The sequence below is a fragment of the Panthera tigris genome, chromosome X (genome assembly GCF_018350195.1).
Source record: "Panthera tigris isolate Pti1 chromosome X, P.tigris_Pti1_mat1.1, whole genome shotgun sequence".
Taxonomy (NCBI): domain Eukaryota; kingdom Metazoa; phylum Chordata; class Mammalia; order Carnivora; family Felidae; genus Panthera; species Panthera tigris.
The window spans coordinates 74488260-74508839 of NC_056677.1; the positions used below are offsets into that span (position 1 = coordinate 74488260).

Genomic DNA, 20580 nt, shown 5'->3' on the forward strand with positions numbered 1-20580 from the left:
TTTTCCCAAAGGATACATACAGATGACTAACATAAAAAATGTTCAATATTACTTATCATCAGGGAAATACAATTCAATACCACGAAGACGTATCACCTCACACCTGTCTGAATGGCTACAATTAACAACACAAGAAACAACAGAGGTTGGCAAAGATGTGGAGAAAAGAGAAACCCTCTTGCATTGTTGGTTGGAATGCAAACTTGTGCAGGCATTCTGGAAATCAGTATGAAGGTTCCTCAAAATGTTAAAAATAAAACTATCCTATGACCTAGCAATTGCACTACCAGGTGTACACAAAGGATACAAAAATACAGATTCTAAGGGATACATGCACCCCAGTGTTTATAGTAGCATTATCAGCAATAGCCAAACTATGAACAGAACCCCCATGCCCATCAGCTGATGAATGGATAAAGAAGATGTTTTGTATATATATGAAAAATGAGAGAGAGAGAGAGAGAGAGAGAAAGAGAAAGAGAGAGAGAGACCATAAGGGATTCTTAATTATAGAGAACAAACTGAATGTTGATGGAGGGAGGTGGGTGGGAGATGGGCTAGACAGGTGATGGTTATTAGGGAGTGCACTTGTAATGAGCAGTGGGTGTTGTATGTAAGTGATGAACCACTGAAATCTACTCCTTAAACCTATTTTACCACTCATGTTAACTAACTAGTGTTTAAATTAAAACTTGAAAAACATATTCCTATCACAATTCTACAAAGATTTCAAAAATTTTTTTCAAGTCCATTTCTTTAGCTAGAAAAAAAGATAGTTTAAAAAATCTAAATTCTATGTAACAAGTGGGAGATTTGAACACACAAGTTCATTTTTCCCATGTTCAATGAACTTTACACTACAATCCATTGCCAGGGAACTAGACTCTTTCCTTAGGAATTTCACCAACATACTTACATTACATTGACAAATTGAACAAATAATTTACTGAGTATTTCAGCTACAATGTTTTAAATAAGGTGGGATTTTGTCATTAACTATATTAATCATATATAAGTGCAAGATTATACCTAATACATTAATGCTGCTATTTTAAACCTCAAGAAAGTTATGCCTCTGATAGTATATTTGTCCATCAAGCTCAAATCATTTAAAGGTGAATTAAATTTTTGTATTAGGATTTGTATATGATTGAAATTCTGTGGCAATGATGTCATTTTGACTGATACATTGAAAATTTGCTATTTCCTTTGCTGTGCAGAAGCTTTTTATCTTCATAAGGTCCCAGTAATTCACTTTTGCTTTTAATTCCCTTGCCTTTGGGGATGTGCCGAGTAAGAGATTGCTACGGCTGAGGTCAGAGAGGTCTTTTCCTGCTTTCTCCTCTAAGGTTTTGATGGTTTCCTGTCTCACATTCAGGTCCTTTATCCATTTTGAGTTTATTTTTGTGAATGGTGTGAGAAAGTGGTCTAGTTTCAACCTTCTGCATGTTGCTGTCCAGTTCTCCCAGCACCATTTGTTAAAGAGACTGTCTTTTTTCCATTGGATGTTCTTTCCTGCTTTGTCAAAGATGAGTTGGCCATACGTTTGTGGGTCTAGTTCTGGGGTTTCTATTCTATTCCATTGGTGTATGTGTCTGTTTTTGTGCCAATACCATGCTGTCTTGATGAGTATAGCTTTGTAGTAGAGGCTAAAGTCTGGGATTGTGATGCCTCCTGCTTTGGTCTTCTTCAAAACTACTTTGGCTATTCGGGGTCTTTTGTGGTTCCATATGAATTTTAGGATTGCTTGTTCTAGTTTCGAGAAGAATGCTGGTGCAATTTTGATTGGGATTGCATTGAATGTGTAGATAGCTTTGGGTAGTATTGACATTTTGACAATATTTATTCTTCCAATCCATGAGCAGGGAATGTCTTTCCATTTCTTTAAATCTTCTTCAATTACCTTCATAAGTTTTCTATAGTTTCCAGCATAAAGATCTTTTACATCTTTGGTTAGATTTATTCCTAGGTATTTTATGCTTCTTGGTGCAATTGTGAATGGGATCAGTTTCTTTATTTGTCTTTGTGTTGCTTCATTGTTAGTGTATAAGAATGCAACTGATTTCTGTACACTGATTTTGTATCCTGCAACTTTGCTGAATTCATGTATCAGTTCTAGCAGAGTTTTGGTGGAGTCTATCGGATTTTCCATGTATAGTAACATGTCATCTGCAAAAAGTGAAAGCTTGACTTCATCTTTGCCAATTTTGATGCCTTTGATTTCGTTTTGTTGTCTGATTGCTGATTATAGAACTTCCAACACTAAGTTAAACAACAGCGGTGAGATTGGACATCCCAGTCGTGTTCCTGATCTCAGGGAAAAAGCTCTCAGTTTTTCCCCATTGAGGATGATGTTAGCTGTGAGCTTTTCGTAAATGGCTTTTATGATGTTTAAGTATGTTCCTTCTATCCGGACATTCTCAAGGGTTTTTATTAAGAAACGGTGCTGGATTTTGTCAAATGCCTTTTCTGCATCGATTGACAGGATCATATGGTTCTTATCTTTACTTTGATTAATGTGATGTATCACATTGATTGATTTGCGAATGTTGAACCAGCCCTGCATCCCAGGAATGAATCCCACTTGATCATGGTGAATAATTCCTTTTATATGCTGTTGAATTTGATTTACTAGTATCTTATTGAGAATTTTTGCATCCATATTCATCAGGGATATTGGCCTGTAGTTCTCTTTTTTTACTGGGTCTCTGTCTGGTTTAGGAATCAAAGTAATACTGGCTTCATAGAATGAGTCTGGAAGTTTTCCTTCCCTTTCTATTTTTTGGAATAGCTTGAGAAGGATAGGTATTATTTCTGCTTTGAACGTCTGGTAGAACTCCCCTGGGAAGCCATCTGGTCCTGGACTCTTATTTGTTGGGAGATTTTTGATAAGCCAATCAATTTCTTTGCTGGTTATGGGTCTGTTCAAGGTTTCTATTTCCTCCTGATTGAGTTTTGGAAGCGTGTGGGTGTTTAGGAATTTGTCCATTTCTTCCAAGTTGTCCAATTTGTTGGCATATAATTTTTCATAGTATTCCCTGATAATTGTTTGTATCTCTGAGGGATTGGTTGCAATAATTCCATTTTCATTCATGATTTTATCTATTTGGGTCATCTCCCTTTTCTTTTTGAGAAGCCTGGCTAGAGGTTTGTCAATTTTGTTTATTTTTTCAAAAAACCAACTCTTGGTTTCGTTGATCTGCTCAACAGTTTTTTTACATTCTATATTGTTTATTTCTGCTCTGATCTTTATTATTTCTCTTCTTCTGCTGGGTTTAGGCTGTGTTTGATGTTCTGCTTCTATTTCCTTTAGGTGTGCTGTTAGATTTTGTATTTGGGATTTTTCTTGTTTCTTGAGATAGGTCTGGATTGCAATGTATTTTCCTCTCAGGACTGCCTTCGCTGCATCCCAAAGCGTTTGGATTGTTGTATTTTCATTTTCGTTTGTTTCCATATATTTTTTTATTTCTTCTCTAATTGCCTGGTTGACCCACTCATTCTTTAGTAGGGTGTTCTTTAACCTCCATGCTTTTGGAGGTTTTCCAGACTTTTTCCTGTGGTTGATTTCAAGCTTCATAGCATTGTGGTCTGAAAGTATGCATGGTATGATTTCAATTCTTGTATTCTTTTGAAGGGCTGTTTTGTGACCCAGTGTGTGATCTATCTTGAAGAATGTTCCATGTGTACTCGAGAAGAACGTATATTCTGTTGCTTTGGGATGCAGAGTTCTAAATATATCTGTCAAGTCCATCTGATCCAATGTATCATTCAGGGCCCTTGTTTCTTTATTGACCGTGTGTCTCTATGATCTATCCATTTCTTTAAGTGGAGTATTAAAGTCCCCTGCAATTACCACATTCTTATCAATAAGGTTGCTTATGTTTATGAGTAATTGTTTTATACATTTGGGGGCTCCCGTATTCGGTGCATAGATATTTATAATTGTTAGCTCTTCCTGATGGATAGACCCTGTAATTATTATATAATGCCCTTCTTCATCTCTTGTTACAGCCTTTAATTTAAAGTCTAGTTTGTCTGATATAAGTAGGGCTACTCCAGCTTTCTTTTGGCTTCCAGTAGCATGATAAATAGTTCTCCATCCCCTCACTCTCAATATAAAGGTGTCCTCAGGTCTAAAATGAGTCTCTTGTAGAGAGCAAATAGATGGGTGTTGTTTTTTTTATCCATTCAGATACCCTATGTCTTTTGTTTGGCGCATTTAGTTTGTTTACATTCTGTGTTATTATAGAAAGATACGTGTTTAGAGTCATTGTGATGTCTGTATGTTTTATGCTTGTAGCGATTCTCTGGTAATTTGTCTCACAGGATTCCCCTTAGGATCTCTTGTAGGGCTGGTTTAGTGGTGATGAATTCCTTCAGGTTTTATTTGTGTGGGAAGACCTTTATCTCTCCTTCTATTCTAAATGACAGACTTGCTCGATAAAGGATTCTCAGCTGCATATTTTTTCTGTTCATCACATTGAAGGTCTCCTTCCATGCCTTTCTGGCCTGCCAAGTTTCAAAAGAGAGATCAGTCACAAGTCTTATAGGTCTCCCTTTATATGTTAGGGCACGTTTATCCCTTGCTGCTTTCAGAATTTTCTCTTTATGCTTGTATTTTTCCAATTTCACTATGATATGTCATGCAGAAGATCGATTCAAGTTACGTCTGAAGGGAGTTCTCTGTGCCTCTTGGATTTCAATGCCTCTTTCCTTCCCCAGTTCAGGGAAGTTCTCAGCTATTATTTCTTCAATTACACCTTCAGCACCTTTCCCTCTCTCTTCCTCCTCTGGGATAACAATTATCCGTATATTATTTCTTTTTAGTGTATCACTTAGTTCTCTAATTTTCCTCTCATACTCCCGGATTTTTTTATCTGTCTTTTTCTCAGCTTCCTCTTTTTCCATAATTTTATCTTCTAGTTCACCTATTCTCTCCTCTGCCTCTTCAGTTCGAGCCGTGGTCATTTCCATTTTATTTTGCATCTCATTTAAAGCGTTTTTCAGCTCCTCCTGACTGTTCCTTAGTCCCTTGATCTCTGTAGCAAGAGATTCTCTGCTGTCCTCTATACTGTTTTCAAGCCCAGCGATTAATTTTATGACTCTTATTCTAAATTCACTTTCTGTTATATTACTTAAATCCTTTTTGATCAGTTCATTAGCTGTTGTTATTTCCTGGAGATTCTTTTGAGGGGAATTCTTCTGTTTGGTCATTTTGGATAGTCCTTGGAGTCGTGGGGACCTGCAGGGCACTTCCCCTGTGCTGTGGTGTATAACTGGGGTTGGTGGGTGGGGCCGCAGTCAGACCTGATGTCTTCCCCCAGCCCACTGCTGGGGCCACAGTCAGAGTGGTGTGTGCCTTCTCTTCCCCTCTCCTAGGGGCGGGATTCACTGTGGGGTGGCGTGGCCCATCTGGGCTACTTGCACACTGCCAGGCTTGTGGTGCTGGGATCTGGCGTATTAGTTGGGGTGGGTAGGCAAGGTGCACGGGGTCAGGAGGGGCAGGCTTAGCTCACTTCTCCTTCGGTGATCCACTTCAGGAGGGGCCCTGTGGCAGCGGGAGGGAGTCAGATCTGCTGCCGGAGGGGTGGCTCCGCAGAAGCACAGTGTTTGGTGTTTGGGCGGAGCGATAAGTTCCCTGGCAGGAACTGGTTCCCTTTGGGATTTTGGCTGGGGGATGGGCGAGGGAAATGGCGCTGGTGAGCACCTTTGTTCCCCGCCAAACTGAGCTCTGTCATCCCGGGGCTCAGCAACTCTCCCTCCCTTTGTCTTCCAGCCTTCCCGCTTTCTGAGCAGAGCTGTTAACTTATGACCTCCCAGATGCTAAGTCGCGTTTGCTGTGGGAACACACTTGGTCCGTCCCTCCGCTTTTGCAAGCCAGACTCGGGGGCTCTGCTTGTCCAGCAGGCTGCCCCTCAGCCCCGGCTCCCTCCCGCCCTTCCGTGGAGCGCGCACCGCCTCGCCACCCTTCCTACCCTCTTTCGTGGGCCTCTCGTCTGTGCTTGGCTCCGGAGACTCCGTTCTGCTAATCCTCTGGTGGTTTTCTGGGTTATTTAGGCAGGTGTAGGTGGAATCTAAGTGATCAGCAGGAGGCGCGGTGAGCCCAGCGTCCTCTTATGCCGCCATCTTCTGACGATCTCCTTCTTATTCTTGAGGTAGGCTTGTAATGCGATAAACTTTCCTCTTAGGCCTTCCTTTGTTCTTCCAAAAGTTTAGGACTGTCATGTTTCCATTTTCAACTGCTTCCATGTACTTTTTTATTTCTTTTTTAATTTCCTGTTTACCCCATTCATTCCGTTGTAGAATGTTCTCTGACCTTCATGTATATGTGGTCTTTCCAACTCTTTCTTGTGACTGAGTTCAAGTTTCATTGAGTTGTGGTCTGAAAATATGCATGGTATGATCTCAGTCTTTGTGTACTTGTTGAGGCTGATTTGTGACCCAGTATGTGATCTATTCTAGAGAATGTTCCATGTGCACTCAAAAAGAACGTATATTCTGCTGCTTTAGAGTGCAATGTTCTGAATATATCTGTTAAGTACATCTGGTCCAGTGTGTCATTCATGGCCAATTTTTCCTTATTGATTTTCTGTTTAGATGATCTATCCATTGTTGTAAGTGTTCATTAAAGTTTCCTAGTATTATTGTATTATTATCAATGAGTTTTTATATCTTTGTTATTAACTGATTTATATATGCAGGTGCTTTCAAGTTGTGGGCATGAACATTTACACTTGTTAGATCTTCACCTCTTATTATAGTCTTTGTTGTAAAACCTGGTTTATCTAATATAAATATGGTTAATAAGCTCTCTCTTTTGACATCCATTAACATGATAGATGGTTTTCCATCCTCTTTCTTTCCATCTTCAGGTGTCTTTAGGTTTGAATATTTACTTATAGGCAGCATATAGATGGGTCTTGTTTTTTTTTCCCCCCATTGCAATTCCCTATGTCTTTTTATTGGAGTACTTAGTCCATTTACATTCAGAGTGATTATTGATAGGCACGAATTTAGTGCCATTGTTTTAACTGTAATGTTGGTCTTCTTGGTGGTATTCTCTGTTCCTTTGTAGTCTTTGTTGTTTTTGGTCTTTTTCTCCCTCTCAGTGATTGCCTTTTAATATTTCTTGGATGTCTGGTATAATGGTAATAAATCTCTTTAGTTTTTGTTTCCCTGGAAAAGCCTTCTTCTCTCCTTCTATTCGAATGACAACCTTGCTGGATAGAGTTTTCTTGGCTGCATATTTTGTCCATTCATCATGTTGAGTATATCATGTCACTCCCTTCTGGCCTGCCATGTTTCTGTGGACAGATCTGCTATGAACCTGAATTTTCTTCCTTTGTAACTTTAAGAATTTTTTTTCCCCTTGCTACTTTTAGGATTCTTTTCTTTTCTGTATATTTTGTAAATTTTACTACCAAATGTCTTGGTTTTAGCTAGTTTTTTGTTGATTTTGATGGGAATGCTCTGTGCATCTTCGATTTTGTTTTCTGTTTCCTTTCCTAGATTAGGGAAATTTTTATCTATATTTTGCTCAAATAAATCTTCTGCCTCTTTTTCCCTTCCTTCTTCTGCTGAGACTCCTATGATACAAATATTATTATGCTTTATGGAATCATTGAGTTCCCTACATCAACATTTGTGATCCAATATTTTTCTGTCCCTTTTCTTATCAGTTTCATTATTTTCCATAACTATTTGTTCTCTATCACTGATTCATTCTTCTGCTTCATCCATCCATGTCAATACAGCCAGTCGGTTTTGCATCTCAGTTATAGCATTTTGTATTTTGGCCTGACTAGTTTTTGATCTTTTATCTCTACATTAAGTGTTTCTTAATTTTTTCTATGCTTTCTCAAGCACAACTAGTATCCTTATGATTGTTGTTTTAAGTTCTGGTTCAGGCATCTTACTTATATCTGTTTTGATTAGATCCTTGGTCGTGACTTCTTGTAATTCTTTCTTTTGGTGTCACAGACTATGAGTCTGGAGTTCTTTCTTGTCCATCAAGAGAGCAGAAGCAGAGATGAAAACAAGAGATGCTAATGTCTGGGAGGAGACAAGTACCCTGAGCAGTGGTTTTGCCTCATATTTATTGAGCTCTCAAGATCTTACACACATGGTGAACGTGAAGAAAACAATCTGATAGTAATCATTAAGTTGTGTGTGCAAGAAGCAAAGGGTCTGGAGGGCAAGTGGAGTTTATGATCAAGAATATTGGTGCCAGATGGAAAGTAGTTTTCTGTAGGTGATATGACAAGTTACTTATGATCCCATTATAAAATCTCACTAACCAACCTTGGGTGCTTTTTCCCTGTGGCAGTGATTTTCCGCCCTAAGCTTTTTTTTAACCCATATATGTAAGTATAATGAATTCTTGAACATTTTGGGATGGATTTCTCCATCTTGTCATTTTGCCTAGGCCTCTGTCTACTGTGTGTTAGGAAAACCTGTTACATTTCCTGCTTTTGAGAGTAATGGCTGTATTAAGAAGAGATCATATACTCTTCTATACTCATATACCCAGTGCCAGGCCCTGGCACTTCAGGAAATTTTGTTTTTTTTTGTGCATGTTATGTGCACTCTGCTGTTGTGCTCTGGCTCTTGCCCTCATATCAGCCCTCTGCAGTTTCTCCTTACCTGCAGTGGACCATTTGGACCTGGTCCACTGTTTGGCAAGAATTAAGTAGGTGTGTTTGGTGTACTTGTTAGAAAAGGCTGAATCTTATTTTCCCTAGAGCTGGAGCTTTGTAGCACTTTATGATCAGTAGACTTTGTGCTTGCATCAGGGGTTGTGCTGGTCTTCTGGGGGAGGTGCCTGCTGTGCTAGTTCTCAGTCTGACTTGCCCTAGTAAGGGTGCACCTGCAGGGTACAGTAAGGTGGATCTTGTAAGCAGCTCCATTCTCCAGTCGGAGCACTGTGTTATTCACTGAAGTCTGTCCATGCTGACGGGTGGGGGGGAAATGGCATCACCCTGTTTTCTCATTCTGGGACAGGTGATACCATTCCTGCTGCAGTTCAGGAAGCTTTCACAGAAGAACAATCTCCCCTTCTGTGTCCAAGGCTTCCATCAGAACCTTGTCTTCACCCTGTCTGCATCTGAACTGTCCTCTTTCTGGCAGTATAATACCCCTGTGTTTTATCTAATGTGCATGGTTGGGCTTCACACTCCAAATTTTAGGACTCCATCCCTGCAAGAAGCCACATTGATCCTGTGGGAGAACATCTCACTGCACTGTGGCTGGTGCTGCTTCGTCCAAGAAAATCAGTCACATGACTGCACAGGGGCAGGGATTCTATGGTAAAGTGCAGACAAAAGCTTGCTTCTAGGCAACTGCCTTCAGCAGGTGACTGCTGCTATGCTAATTAATGGGACCATTCAATGTCACCTGCTATTTCTTTTTCCCCTGAGAGGCAATGCCACCTCTCCCAAATACATTCCAAGAAAAGGAGAAGTTTCTTCCAGGGCATCCTCAGACCACTGTTTTGGCACTGGGCCTCTTCCCTCCTTCCCCACATGATACCTGCTAAGCCTACTGGGTCTGACCCTGGCACTGGCACAGACTTCTAACACTTCAGACTTTGAGCTCAGATGCTTGTAAATACTTGAGATAATCAACCCCTCTTTTTTTCCCAGTCAATGGTTTGGGAGAAGATTTTTTTCTTGTGCAATCCCCCGCATGCTTTCACTCTTTCTCTCTTTCTCCCTTCCTCCTCCTTCCATGATTAGGGCTCCTCCCCTCTGCAGCACCACAATTTTTCCCACTCCCAAACCAACTTTCCACAGATCTGACCTTCCACGATGTGGCCGCTTTTCTCCCTCTAGATGTGCAGTCCATCTTTCAGTCCTCAGATTGATTTCCTGGGTGTTCAGAATAATCCAATATCTATTTGGCTGTAATTGAGGGATGAAGAAACATAGGGTCTACCTACTACTCTATCATCTTGCCTTCTCCACTGATATGGTAATTCTGATGTCTATGCTGTCTACTAACTTTCACCAACAAAGCTGAATTGGGATGAATATATTTACTGTTGTTTAGAGGATTTGTTTTTGTTTTGATTTGCTTTCCTCTATTTGTTTAGAGGATTTGTCAAATGTTTTATAACTTTAACCATATCCATTTTTTTCCAAATAGTGAGATCATATGTCTGCATATTTAATGCACATACATTGTAACAAATTTTACAAAGAGACTTCTGGATTTATTGATACATAATTAATTATATAGGTAATAGGGAAAAACTTTTTCATAACTTTATTATATTGGTAAGTAAGCATAAACATTTTTATTGAAGTATAATTAATATACAGTGTTATATTAGTTTCAGGCATACAGTGTAATGATCCAACAGTTTTATACATTATTCAGTGCCCATTATGGTAAGTGTACTCTTAATCTCCTTTATCTATTTCATCCATCCCCAACCAATCTCCCCTCTGGAAGCCAGAACTTTGTCATCTGTATTAAAAAGTGTTTTTTCTTTTTTCTTTTTTGTCTTTTTGTTTGTTTCTAAATTCCACACATGAATGAAGACATATAGTATTTGTCTTTCTCTGACTTACCTAAGCACATATTTATAAAGCATAAATGTATGGAACTTTTAAATGCATAAAATATTAGCATCAAACATTGTTTCTGTTTTTACTCACCTTGTATATTTTGATTACATAGGATTTTCTTGTAATTGTTGTTGTTGCTGCTGTTGTTGTTATTTCTGCACGTAGGTTACCTACCTGCTCACAGCTATGTTTGCATGTATTCTTCTGAGGTTTTAAAATTTAAATATTGTGTTATTAACAACCTAAGGTCCAGACTCAACTTATGAATTCTTGTTATTAAGAGAAATGTCTTTTGAGTTAGTTAAGAGTCACTACTATATTGTTTTCTGATTAATGTAAGTATGATGGAGCTAAAATTCAAAGCATCAGTAAGAAGATGAGTTGCTTTGGGAATCCTTTATTTGCATCAAATAATGTGCATGCCACATCTATATAGTCATATGTTCTCAGCCCTCTCATCCCTGTTATTTATTTCCCTGAATTACAGAAGAGGTTTCTAGAGAGAATTTTACATGATTTCTAAGTTCATAATTAGCGACTACCAAGAAAGACAAGTTTTTAAATTAAATCTTGATAAAACTGATAATGCTCTTTCTAAAATTACAACATTGTTTTCTTGACCTTTGTGTTCTATAATATTAGTTAGGCATGAATAACTATTTCAATGAGTTAATAGGGTCCTGAAGCTCTAGGAAATATAATGTATACCTGGTGAATGTCCTTAGGAAACTCATAGTCAAATCAAGGGAAATGAAAAATATAGGCAGATAATTGTAAATTAAGGGAGAAACTCACTGATTCCAGAATGGAGATAATCTAAGCCATAGGAGACCTCAGGAGGAGAGATCTATTCAGGCAAGGGAATGATTTCTAGTGCAGGTGGTACTTGAGCAGGTTGTTCAAAGGTCGTTTAGACAGTGGGTCATCAGAAAAAAAGACTAAAGGCACATACACAGGGAACTTATGGTTTACCCAGATATACATCAAATTACTCAATTTTGGGGTTAAATGTATGAAATAGAGTAGTTGGAATAAAATTTGAATTGTTATTTTGGGTCTTGGACACCAGATAAAGAAATTCTGTTGACACATATAATTTGGGTGTTGAAAAGTCAGAATTGTGCTTTAGGAGGTTAATTTTACCAAGAGTATAAATAAAAAATCTGCCCCTACAGATGGCCAACAGATACATGAAAAGATGTTCAGCATCACTGATCATCAGGGAAATACAAATCAAAACTACAAGGAGATATCACTTCACAAGAATCAACATGGCTAAAATTAATAACAACAGATGTTGGCGAGGATGTGGAGTATGGGGAACCCTCTTGCACTGTGGGTGGGAATGCAAACCAGTGCAGCCACTCTAGATAAGAGTATGGAGTTTACTTAAAAATGTAAACATGGAACTACCCTATGATCCAGCAATTACACTACTAGGAATTTACCCAAAGGATACACACATACTGACTTGAAGGAGCACATGCACCCCAATATTTATAGCAACATTATCAACAATAGTCAAAGTATGGAAAGAGCCCAAACGTCCATCAACTGATGTTAAATATGGAAAGAACCCAAATGTCAATCAACTGATGTTGGATCAAGAAATGGTATATATATATATATATATATATATATATATATATATATGAATATTACTCAGCCATCAAAAAGTATGAAATCTTGCCAGTTGCAATGATGTGGATGGAGCTAGAGTATATTGTGCTAAGTGAAATTAGTCAGAAAAAGACAAAATACCATATGATTTCATTCATATGTGGATTTAAGAAGCAAAAAGATGAACATCGTGGAAGAAAATAAAAGAGAGGGAGGCAAACCATAAGAGACTCTTGACTATATAAAACAAGCAGGGTTGCTAGAGGGGAATTGTGCAGGGGATAGGCTGAATCAGTAATGGGTATGGGGGGGTGGCGCTTGTGATGAGCGCTGGGTGTTATAAGTGATGAATCACTGAATTCTACTCCTGAAACCAATTTTGTACTTTTTGTTAACTAAAATTTAAATAAAAACTTGAAACACACACACACACACACACACACACACACACCTCTAAAGAGGAAAGAATCAGTACTTCGAAAGACAATGTTTCTTTATGATTTGTTATGATAAATGATTCAGAAATGATTTCAAATATAGCATGATCTGTATTCCAAGCTGGGGGAAATACACCTATGTGGTAATTAAGTATTTATTATTTATGGTTAGAAATGAAATATCATCAATTGTTGAGATACATGTATGTGTGTTGACAATATTTTTATTTTTACTTTACTAGTACAGTATAATACAGTGCAAATATGCAAATCTATGTTCTTTTCCATTAACTGTATGGGAAGATGTAAAGATGTATGGGATTTCATTCTTAAGATTGTATAGTGTTGGTCTCAATAAATCTCCTATCAGATGGCTATTAAAGTAAGGGTTTCTAAAGATAATGTATATTAAAATTTGTAAAAAGTTAGGAAAAGCCTGGGTAAATAACTCTAAGCATTCTGAAAAATAACCAAAAGAGGATGTTTGATAGTGCTGATAATAGCACAGCTCTGCATATGCTAAAAAAATAAAAATGTACATTTTAAAAGGCAAATTTTATAGTGTGTGAATTATATCTTAAGAAATATAATCATACAAATAATTTTAAAAGTGTAAACTGTATTCTGAACACTTCCACTTTAACTATCATACACTACATTCTACCTTAGTCTGCATTCAATTCCAATGAAAGCCACCACCAACATGATGTCACAGAGATAAAACCATGTTTCCATCCTTCTTTCTCAAGTGCTCATCATATCATTCTTATTCCCTTTGTAACACAGAGGTAATGAATGTGCCCTCCCCTATTTCTTAATAAATCTGCTTATTTTAGCTAATATGAATTGATTTACATTTTGGAATTTAGATTCCATATGATTAAAGTTACTACAGTGGGCACAATATTTTTCAAAACTGTTAATTATTGAAGGAAACTGAAGATAATTCTTATAAGAAACTATTACTGGGGAGCCTGAGTGGCTCAGTCAGTTTAGCGTCTGACTTCAGCTCAGGTCATGATCCTACAGTTCGTGGGTTGGAGCCCCGCCTGGAGCCCTGTGCTGACAGCTCAGAGCCTGGATCCTACTTTAGATTCTGTGTTTCTCTCTCTCTGCCCCTCCCCCATCCATGCTCTCTCTCTCTCTCTCTCTCTCTCTCTGTCTCTCTCTCTCAAAATTAAATAAATTAAAAAAAATATTTTTTTAAAAAAATTAAAAAAGAACCCATTACTGTTATATATAAGTGAGTTTGTTGGAATGGGATGAAAATAGGTGATACTAGTTATTGAAATTGTTTTACAAAGAATGTATAAACTTGTGCTGATTTCCAAGTCTGCAATGATTGATTTACTCTTCTTAATTTAACATAAATTACAGAGGAATAAAAATCAGGTGAAGAAATTATTTCTAGGGAAAAAAATCTATGAAAAAACAGTATCATATGTATAGCCCAGTATAATTCATTAATTCATTTGCTTTCTGAATTTAGTTCAGGTTTATAATAAGGCTACGTACATAGAGTAAAAACCAAACTCCCAGGCCCACATTGCACAAAATTTCAATCAACCTTATAGGTATAGATTTATGATCTTAATTTATTTTTCTTTCCAGACCATAGCAAAAAATCATATTCAACATCAATTTGCAGATATATTTTGTCCTTTTATGATGTATTTGAACTTTATTATATTTGTAATTTTGATTCTCTAAAAATTTATCATTTTCCCAGGAATTTCTAGCTTTCTTCTTTCTATCCAGCTTCCTGGCATACACAGTATCAAAGCTTTACAAAGTAAGGAAATGTTCTTATTTATCATTTTTTAAAGTAAAATCAAAGAGAAATTTGAAAAATAAAGTCATTATATATTTACTGCTAGAATTAGATGCAGAAATATTTTCCATTGTGAAAAACATATGAATATTTATTTCATTAATATATGTAAAATTGAGTGGTAAATTATTTTTTTATTCACAGAAGCTATTACTTCCTGTGTGCTAATATTAATTATGATACCAGTCATGTATTTACATATTTGAGTTTAATCTAAGTTTAGAGAGTTATTAGAAATAATTTTATTATATTTCAAGTGTATCTCAAATCTTTTGAGTGTGCTTTATTGCATTAGCACAAGACAATTTATATATATATATATCTAAATATATATAAATATATATATTTTATATATATTATAAATTTATATATATTATAAATAAAATGTAATAAAATATATATATTATATATATAAATATATATATTTAATGTTTATTTATTTTTGAGACTGAGAGAGACAGAGCATGAACGGGGGAGGGTCAAAGAGAGAGGGAGACACAGAATCCAAAACAGACTCCAGGCTCTGAGCTGTCAGCACAGAGCCTGACGCAGGGCTCAAACTCACAGACCACGAGATCATGACCTGAGCTGAAGTTGGACGTTTACCGGTTGAACCACCCAGGCGCTCCAACAATTTAAATTTTATTGGCATATGAACACATGCTTTAAGTTCATCATGGGAATCTGGGCCATAAACCAAATTAACTCATCAGACAATGGTATGATAATAAGCCCCAGGTGTTAGCCCATTATTTAAAAAAATACTATAAAATTGACTATTTGTAAGAATTTGTATTCTTCATAATGGTAATTCATGATTAATGACCCATAATTTCTGTAACTATTAAAAATTTCACAACTTACTATGATCAGAGATGTTCTCAAAATCATCAAACCCTAAAAGGTTTAGTTAACTAACATTTGTATAGCTTTTATTTTTCATGGAAGTGGCAGAAGGAAGAACTAATATTGAATTGAGACTCCAATATCTTTTAAGAATAATCCTAAGTGTTTTCATCTGCGCTTACTTTGTCATTTAATTTTCAGAATAGTTAATTGAGGTTGGTACTGTTACACCCATTTTTCAAATGAAGAAATGAAATAATAAATTTCTCTAAGGTCACAGAACTCATAGTAGAACCTAGGCCCATGTGCTCCTAGATTCTTTCACAGACAACCATTTAATTGAAAATATCTAGATTTCCGGTCATACTCAGAAGCAGGATTCCTACCTGTAGCTGATTCGGTTGGTGGTGGCAGGCGGTGTGAGGTTTCTTAACACTGCTCCTGGCGGATCCAGTCAGTGGCCAGCATGTAAAACAGAAACAATAACAAGCTGCCCAGCAACTTGCCGCAGTTACAGAATCTGATCAAGTGGGATCCGCCGGCCTACATCGAGGAGTTTCTACAGCAGTATAATCACTACAAATCCAATGTGGAGATTTTCAAATTACAACCAAATAAACCCAGCAAAGAATTGGCAGAGCTGGTGATGTTTATGACACAGATTGGTCACTGCTATCCAGAACATTTAAGTAAATTTCCTCAAGAGCTGAAAGATCTTCTTTCCTACAATCACACTGTCTTGGATCCAGATCTTCGAATGACATTTTGCAAAGCTTTGATCTTGCTGAGAAACAAGAATCTCATCAATCCATCAAGTTTGCTAGAACTCTTCTTTGAACTTCTGCGTTGCCATGATAAGCTTCTGCAAAAGACTTTATACACACATATTGTCACTGATATCAAGAATATAAATGCAAAACACAAGAACAATAAAGTGAACATAGTGTTGCAGAATTTAATGTATACCATGTTAAGAGATAGCAATGCAACTGCAGCCAAGATATCTTTGGATGTGATGATTGAACTCTACAGAAGAAACATCTGAAATGATGCCAAAACTGTCAATGCGATAACCGTGTGTTTCTCTAAGGTCACTAAGATATTAGTTGCTGCTTTGACATTTTTCCTTGGAAAAGATGAAGAAGAGAAACAAAACAGCGACTCAGAGTCTGAGGATGAAGGACCAACAGCAAGAGATCTGCTAGTGCAATATGACACAGGGAAAAAAAGTTCCAAAAAACAAGAAAAAGTTGGAAAAGCTTATGAAAGTTATTAAGAAACAAAAAAAGAAGAAAAAACCAGAGATGTTTAACTTTTCAGCTATTCATTTGATTCACGATCCCCAAGGTTTTGCAGAAAAACTACTAACGCAGCTAGAGAGCTCTAAGGAGAGGTTTGAGGTGAAAATGATGCTCATGAACCTTATCTCCAGATTGGTGGGAATTCACAAGCTTTTTCTCTTCAACTTCTATCCCTTTGTGCAAAGATTTCTGCAGCCCCACCAAAGAGAGGTAACAAAGATTCTTCTGTTTGCTGCCCAAGCATCTCATCACTTAGTACCCCCAGAGATCATTCAGTCATTGCTCATGACTGTGGCCAACAATTTTGTCACCGACAAGAACCCTGGGGAGGTCATGACAGTAGGAATCAATGCTATAAAAGAGATAACAGCTCGATGTCCTCTAGCCATGACTGAAGAACTTCTCCAAGACCTGGCTCAGTATAAAACACACAAAGATAAGAATGTGATGTTGTCTGCTAGAACTTTGATTCAGCTCTTCCGAACACTGAATCTTCAGATGTTGCAAAAGAAATTCCGGGGTAAGCCTACAGAGGCCTCCATAGAAGCAATAGTGAAAGAATATGGAGAATTGGATGCTAAAGATTACATTCCAGGAGCAGAAGTTCTAGAAGTTGAAAAAGAAGAGAATGCTGAAAACGATGAAGATGGGTGGGAGACCACCAGTCTCAGTGGGGAGGCAGATGCTGATGGTGAGTGGGTTGATGTGCACCACTCTTCTGATGAAGAACAGCAAGAAATCTCCAAGAAGCTCAACAGCATGCCCATGGACGAGCGGAGAGCCAAAGCTACGGCCATTAGCACTAGACGAGTTTTAACTCAGGAAGACTTCCAGAAAATCCGCATGGCCCAAATGAGGAAAGAACTTGACGCTGCACCAGGGAAGGCCCAAAAGAGGAAACACATTGAAGTAGATAGTGATGAGGAGCCCAGGGGTGAGTTACTTTCTCTTTGGGACATTGAACGCCTTCATAAAATACCAAAGTCTGACAAGGAGACAAAACTAGCAACGACAATGGCTGGGAAGACAGACCGAAAAGAATTTGTGAGGAAGAAAACCAAAATGAACCCATTTTCTAGTTCCACAAATAAAGAGAAGAAAAAACAGAAGAACTTCATGATGGTGCAGTATAGCCATAATGTCTGGTCAAAGAACAAGCGTTCCTTCTGAGAAAAGCAGCTGGCACTACGAGATGCACATTTGAAAAAGAGAAAAAGAATGAAGTAACCTCCAAACAAGTTTTCCATTACAAGAAAAATGCTACATTTGTATCGTTATTTTGAAAATTAATCAAGAATGATTGTTTACATTAAAAAGTACCAAAGTAAAAAAAAAAAAAAAAAAAAAAAAAAAAAAGAAAATATCTAATCTTTCAATTGCTATGAGGATAATTTGAAGCGTATCAAAATCTTATATGAATGCTTCTTTAGTTCCTAAATCATTTATAAGTTGTAAATTTGGTTTAAGTTTATCTCTTTATATCCTTTTTGGATCCATAAATAAAACAGTGTAATTTGACAAGGAATGAGCAGGATTAGCATTGTTGTCATTCCCTGATTTTATAATATTTTTAAGCAATTTTATCTATGGAAGTGGTCCATGGGAGTAATATATGCCCAATTCACCATATTTTGTGGGAATCCAATGAGATACTTCATATGAATACTTTTGCTGTATCTTTGAAAGCCTCATCAGTAAAAAATTTCTTTATTTTTCCAAGTTTAAGGTAGTCATTGTTTCTTCTTGAAAAAATTCAAGGGATTAAGTAGTAAGCTCGATGTTATTTTTGACTTAGACTTTGAAACTGAAAGCAAAACAAAACAAAAATTCCTTAGCAAAAACAGTTGCTCAAGAGAAATGATCAGAATGTATAGATATGTATTTCAGGGGAAGGGAATTTGCCTTTCAATGAAAATGAAATACTTGCTATGTGGGTATCAAGAGTACTGGTATTTCAAACGCTTTTAATTTTCTGTTCTAGAAAAAGGGAAGTGGAAATTTTAAAGTAGTCATCACATCAACTTTTCCTAGAAGAAAGCAACTATGAGGAGCAAATAGACCTACAGGGATATGTTGGCATAAGATGTCCTGATAAATATGCCTGAATAAAATTTGAGCTAGGTTTCTTTATTTTACTTTGATTCATACTGCCACTTAATACTTATCAATTTACATAGTATGGGGTTTTTTCATTACAATGTTTATGTTAGAAAAAGACCAATTTAAGAAGTATCGCTTAACATTCAATTTAAAATTGTATTTTTACATAGAAAGTCATTATTAAAACAAACCAGACTCTGGAAAGTTGTCTATAAGAGAACCCTGGAATGGAAGAGAGTCTTTGAATCTTCTGTTGAAGCATATATGGGTTATTCGACATGTTAGCAAATGTCATGTTATTTTTGCTGAATATATTTCTATGAGTTATATTTTGGGCTTTCCATAAGTACCATGCTAGCAATTATTTAAATTGATATTTATGTATTTAGATTGAATATTTAAATTTTGTTTTTCTATTCTAAAATTAAACTCCTTGAAGTTCTTTGATTTTTTGCTTATAGAGATATAACACATGCATAGGAATTGAATATTATTCATTTATATGAAAAGGGTTTATTCTTTTATGTTTAGAATGATAACATAATTCATTCTGCATTCATATACATTTATATTGTCATAGTACATTTATGACCTTATACTTCATTCTGTGCAGTTATGGCTTGAGATGTAGATCATACTAGGATTCAATAGGTAAGTTTTCCAACAAAATGGACAGTGAAGTGACAAAGAAAGCATGATATTCTGTTATGTAATAATGATTTCATTTTAGAAATTAGCACAAATTAAAGGAAAATATGAATATCTACAAGGGGATTTCTATGGGGTGGACTGGCATTCATAATTATAGAGATGGTTTAGGAGTCCTCTGTTTTGAATCAGATTGAAGGGTCCTTGTCTACTCTTTATAATGAGTTTTCTTTTTGTCCTGACTGTAGTTGATAGTTGGTCTTTATGGCTACTAAATAGCACAGAATCCTGTCATAGTTTTCTACATATTACTAAAAATACCATATAATAACAGCAAAAACACTGCAGTGAATCCAACTGCCTTTAGCATTAGCCAACTGATATTAAAGAAAGTTTTATTTGACACTTGGGAATTGCGTTATCTTAATATCTTTCAGGTATTTCAAGATATCCTTCAAGTTATACCAAGCTTTTATTTTATTATTGCACTGGAACTAAAAGCTCCAAAAACACAAAATAAATAAATAACATTAATGGTGCTTACCTCATTTATCAAAAGACCAATGTAGTACAATATATATAAATGTCCTCCATACCCTGATTACCTCTCAATGTAAAGATCTTGAAAAAAAATATTTAAAATAAAAATTATGGCTTTATTTTGTTCTATGTGCCATCAGGTAAAATAAAAAGAATTCTATAGGGAGTGAGATAGTTTCTGTGTCTTAAATGACCATTTAAGTGTAGGACATTTTAGTTATAAACTTTTCAAAGGGACTATTAATGTACAAACTATTTTTTGTCCTTTTAAAAATCTAACTTTAAAAATAAATAAATAAATAAATAAATAAATAGTAAAAATCTAACTTTTTTGGGGTTCTGGGTGGCTCAGATTGTTAAGCAACTGATCCTTGGTTTCAGCTTAGGTCATGATCTCACAGTTTGTGAGTTTGAACCCTGTGTCAGGCTCTGCAGCTAGCAGCATGGAGCTTTCTTGGGATTCTGTGTCTCCCTCTCTCTCTGCCCCTCCTCCACTCTTGTTGTCCTTGTCTCTCTCAAAACTAAATACACTTAAAAAATAATTTAAAAATTTTAAAAATATAACTTTATTTCACTATAATTTACACCATAAAATGCACAGATTCTGTTTGTATAGGCATATGTTCTGACAAATGTGTACATTCATGTAACCATCACCACAATCAAGTTACAGAATATTTTCCATCAAA

At 36.5% G+C, this 20580-nt stretch overlaps 1 protein-coding gene across 1 annotated transcript; it reads left to right on the plus strand.

The window, feature by feature from the left end:
• The first annotated feature begins 15768 nt into the window (after positions 1 to 15768).
• LOC102958768 (protein SDA1 homolog) lies at positions 15769 to 17830 on the plus strand. The gene is given in 2 exon segments (XM_015541927.2): positions 15769 to 16536; positions 16538 to 17830. Coding segments are annotated over 2 exon segments (2061 nt in total).
• Positions 17831 to 20580: the final 2750 nt, after the last annotated feature.